The following is a 4,247-nucleotide window of genomic DNA, read 5'->3' on the forward strand; positions in this document are numbered from 1 at the left end:
TGACCTTCCTAACTCAATGAGGCACTGTCCAGTCCAAGGCCATAGACTAAAAGCCAACCGAGAACTCGAACGAGCCACCGATCCGACACAGCAAGTTGTTGTCCCAAAAATACAGCGACCGTGCTTGGTTTGCTTGCGTCGTTTTGCGAGGCTAATGGCCATTGGGGCTTGAAACACCGACCAAAACCTCTTACCAGCATCCCAAGGAATGATTTGAACCATGGCTAGGGGCCCTAGGCCAGCCACAATCCTCACCATTCCAGAAACCAACCGAAAAGATTCACCCGAGAGCACCTTTGCGCACGTGAGGGGTGTTGTGCTTCGCTTGTTGTCTCGTCTCGTTCCATTGCCCATTTGATTGACCATGGCAAGATCTAGATATCTTGGGGCATTGTTTGAACCGTGGATAAGGGCTTTAGGCCAACCAAGATCCACACCATTCCACCATACTCGAACCAACACATGCTGTCAAAATCAAAGGGGCCGAGAAGGGGAGGGGCTGTTCTTGCGTTTGATTTAAAAACCGATTAACCATGGACCAAGCCAACAAAAGGGCAACTTAGTCATGTCTTAGACATGCTAGGCAAGTGATCTAACCATGGCTATAGGGCCCTAGGGCAGCCAAGATCCGATCTATTCCCTTATGACAGCAACATCAGATTTTCGAACACAAATGGGCACAAATGGAGTTGCTGTCATTTTCGAATTTCCAGCAAGCATGGGGTCCGAAAAAATGGACTAAAGTGATCCTAATCCATCCTAGAACATATCTAGATGTTGCCTTGGGAGCCTGGAACCGAACCAATACCTGAAACCACAACATCAAAGAAAACCGTGAAGCTTGAAAAGAAAGGGGCCGAAATTCTGCATGTTGCTCTTTTCTGAAAATGCTGATGTATTTCGGTTTTTACATGAAAGGGGGATCATGAAACATAAAAAATATGTTAGTATGACTTGATTGAAGAGTCAAGGAAAAATATATGCATGCCTCGTTTCGTTTGAAAGAAAAACAAAAAGAACAAGACGATCCGGCGCGGAGAAGGTGGAGCGCATTCTATTCTACCTAGCTTGCTCGATTTTCTCTCTTCTTTTCTCTAGTGCTAGCCACGATTTTTCCTTCTCAAAACACTCTGAATTTCGGTGGTGGAGGGTGGATAATAGTGGTTAAAAGAGTGGAGGAGAAAGGTGCAAAATATAAGGGTCAAATCAAGACCAAGTCTCCCTCAATTTGAATTTTGAATTCTAGTTTCTATCAAATATTGTTTGGAGTATTTTAGGGGTATGTGGCCGATCAAACAAGGCTAGGAATAGGTTAGGATGTGGCTTATTAATTAATTAATTAAGGTTGATCAATAATAATCAAGAAGATTAGTATGCTAACACAACAAAGAATGGGTCAAAGGTGAGTTGGCAAGAAAAAGTCTAGATACAAAGGGGTGGCCGAAATCTTACAATAAAAATGAAGAGGAAATGTTGGTTGTTTACTAAATTTATACTCCTTAAAAGCCTTACCTATCCTTTAATTAATTTAGTGAATTAACCCCTTAACTATTTGAACTTAAGTGAACTTATTTCTTAATCAGCTCAAGTAATTAAATTAAATCCTCAAAGCTCCTTATTAACTTAAATGAACTTACTTGCTAGCTAAAATAAATCCTGGAAATGTTTCTCGAATCTTAAATTCTATCTCAAAGCCCCAACTCCAGTACGGCCTCACTGAAATAACTGAAATGAATAAAATTAAAACTACTGAAATAAATAATTAACTTTAAAGAAAGGTACTTTAAATACTCATGCAACAAAAGTCATTTTAATTTAAATACTAGGATTATGCATGGTTTATACGTGGTCTAAGTTACGGGTTCTACAATGCTATTCCCTTCCATTTGATTCATGATATGTATTGATATACTTTGCTGTATATTAGAGGCATTTTTATGTCTCAATTATGTAAAAGGAATGCAAAAGAGAAGAGTATTCAAAGAGTTTGTTTTAATGTCCAAGAGAGAGTTCAAATGATTTATTGGATTGATAAATAGATAGTCAGAGATTGCATGCAATTAGTTGATCAACGACCATAAGCTTATATCCCTATAGAGTATCGATTTATATTGATTGGATATAGGTACAGAGATAGAGATACTATTTAGATATCATTCCAACAGAGAAAAGAGAAATATCATCGCTATTGTTATGTTATACTATGTTATTCATGTTTCTAGAGTTAGATGGTATTTAATGATTTCAAAGCCATGTTTTACAGAGTATGATATGTACATATTGTTATGTAAGAGTTCCACTTGCTGAGTTTTATACTCATTTTAGTTATTTCATGTGATGCAGATAAGAGTGACGGGCCAGGACATTGATTGGAGCCGAGGTCATATGCATAGAAAATGGAAGGAAGAAGGCTATTTTGTTAGCATTTTTGGACATGATCAAAATGATATTTTGTATTTTGATGCAACACTTATTTGATCATGTATATACTTTTGATGGTATATATGAAAATGTGTTTATGTCAATAAAATTTTAAATCTTTCCTCCCTTCAAATAAATTTTAGAAAAATTCCGCTGTCATTGTATGAAATAAATCAAGAGCGTTACAGAGACCGAAGGAGTTCTCAGGGACGACAGATCCCATGATTGCCGAGGGCTGGATTAAGTCCCTCGAAGTTATTTTCGAGTTCATGGGGCTTGGAGATGAGGACAGAGATTGTTGTGCGACCTATCTTTTTGGAAGAGATGCCCGCTTATGGTGGGAAGGAGCATCCGAAGCCTTGAATTTGGCTACTCTGAGCTGGACGCGCTTTACAGAGGTATTCTACTACAAATATTTAACTGACGAGGTGTGTTCCAGGTTGAACATGGAATTCATGACCCTGAGGCAGGGAGACATAACTGTTATGGATTTTATCCGTAATGATGCTGGAGCCAAGTTGAGACAATTTATGGATGGTCTACGGCCGATCTTGCGCCGTGATGTTAGGGTGGCTGGCCCTACTACCTATGACGTCGCTGTCTCCAGAGCTCTAGCTGTATAGCAGGATTTGATTGATATTGAGAGAGATTTCGATGGCAAGTGACAAGTCCGAGTGCCGCACCGCCGTCCTCAGCAGCAGCATCCGAGTAAGAGGCCTTTCCACGGCCCATCCAGGAACAGAAGACAGCAGCAGCAGGGACGGGCAGTCCTGAGGACCATAGAGTACCCAATTGGCGCTAAGTGCATGCGCCGTCATGCTGGAGCTTGTAGGTATGGCTCAGGGAAGTGCTACAAGTGTGGTAGTCCTGACGACTTGCTGAAGTATTGCCCGCAGAGGACTCTGCCTACCCAAGGCAGAGTTTTTGCTCTCCATACAGCGGAGACGAATCCAAAGAAGATGCTCTTGACATGTATCTTAAAGCTTTAAATTTATATTTGAAAGTTAATGTTTCGAGGTTTTGGGTTATGGTTTTGAACTTAGAATTTATGATAGGATTGCATGCTATGATCAGTGTTGCTTTCGGGAATTTTAGGTTAGAAGAACTTTGACCTTCGCATGTCTATAAGTTAGTTTTAGTAATTTTTGGGTTCAACTTGATGTTCCAACCTTTCAGGGAGAATTTTTATAGTCGGTTCAGCTACGAATTCCTTGATAGATTCAGGGGCTACTCATTCGTTCATTTCGAAAACCTTCGCTAATTTCCTCCAGATCAAGACCATTGGGCTAGATGTGGCGTATTCAGTAGTATTTCCTTCTGGGGAGGAGCTGGCAGCTACTAATGTGATCCGAGACATAGATCTCGAACTTCATGGTAATCTCGTTTATGTGGATCTGATCGTACGGCCGTTGCCAGAGTTTGATATCATTCTGGGTATGGACTTGCTATTAAGCAACAAAGTTTTGATTGACTTCCAGAGGAGGTCTGTTCTAGTTCGACCGCTTGGGAGAGAGCAGTTCTTATTCGAACCAGACAAGTACATTCCTTTACCGCGCATTATACCTTGTGTCCAGGCTAGGAAGCTGATGAGTAGATAGTGTCGGGCATTTTTAGCAACTTTTGTATCCGTTCCCGAGGCACTCAAGCAGTCGGCCTCCAATGTCCCAATTCTTAGGGACTTTCTAGAAGTTTTTCATGAAGACGTCTCTGGCATGCAACCCGCGTGAGAGGTGGAGTTTTCTATCGAGCTTATGCAAGGTACGGCACCGATATCGAAAGAATCTTACCGATTAGCACCAACAGAGATGGCATAGCTCAAGAAGAAG

At 40.9% G+C, this 4,247-nt stretch overlaps 1 protein-coding gene across 1 annotated transcript; it reads left to right on the plus strand.

Moving 5' to 3' along the window:
- Nucleotides 1-3,227: 3,227 nt before the first annotated feature.
- Nucleotides 3,228-4,019, plus strand: LOC140839023 (uncharacterized). Its single transcript, XM_073205649.1, has 2 exons — nt 3,228-3,393; nt 3,598-4,019. The coding sequence occupies exons 1-2, from the start codon at nt 3,228-3,230 to the stop codon at nt 4,017-4,019; spliced, it is 588 nt and encodes a 195-aa protein (XP_073061750.1).
- Nucleotides 4,020-4,247: the final 228 nt, after the last annotated feature.

This window comes from Primulina eburnea, chromosome 8 (genome assembly GCF_022965805.1).
Source record: "Primulina eburnea isolate SZY01 chromosome 8, ASM2296580v1, whole genome shotgun sequence".
NCBI lineage: Eukaryota > Viridiplantae > Streptophyta > Magnoliopsida > Lamiales > Gesneriaceae > Primulina > Primulina eburnea.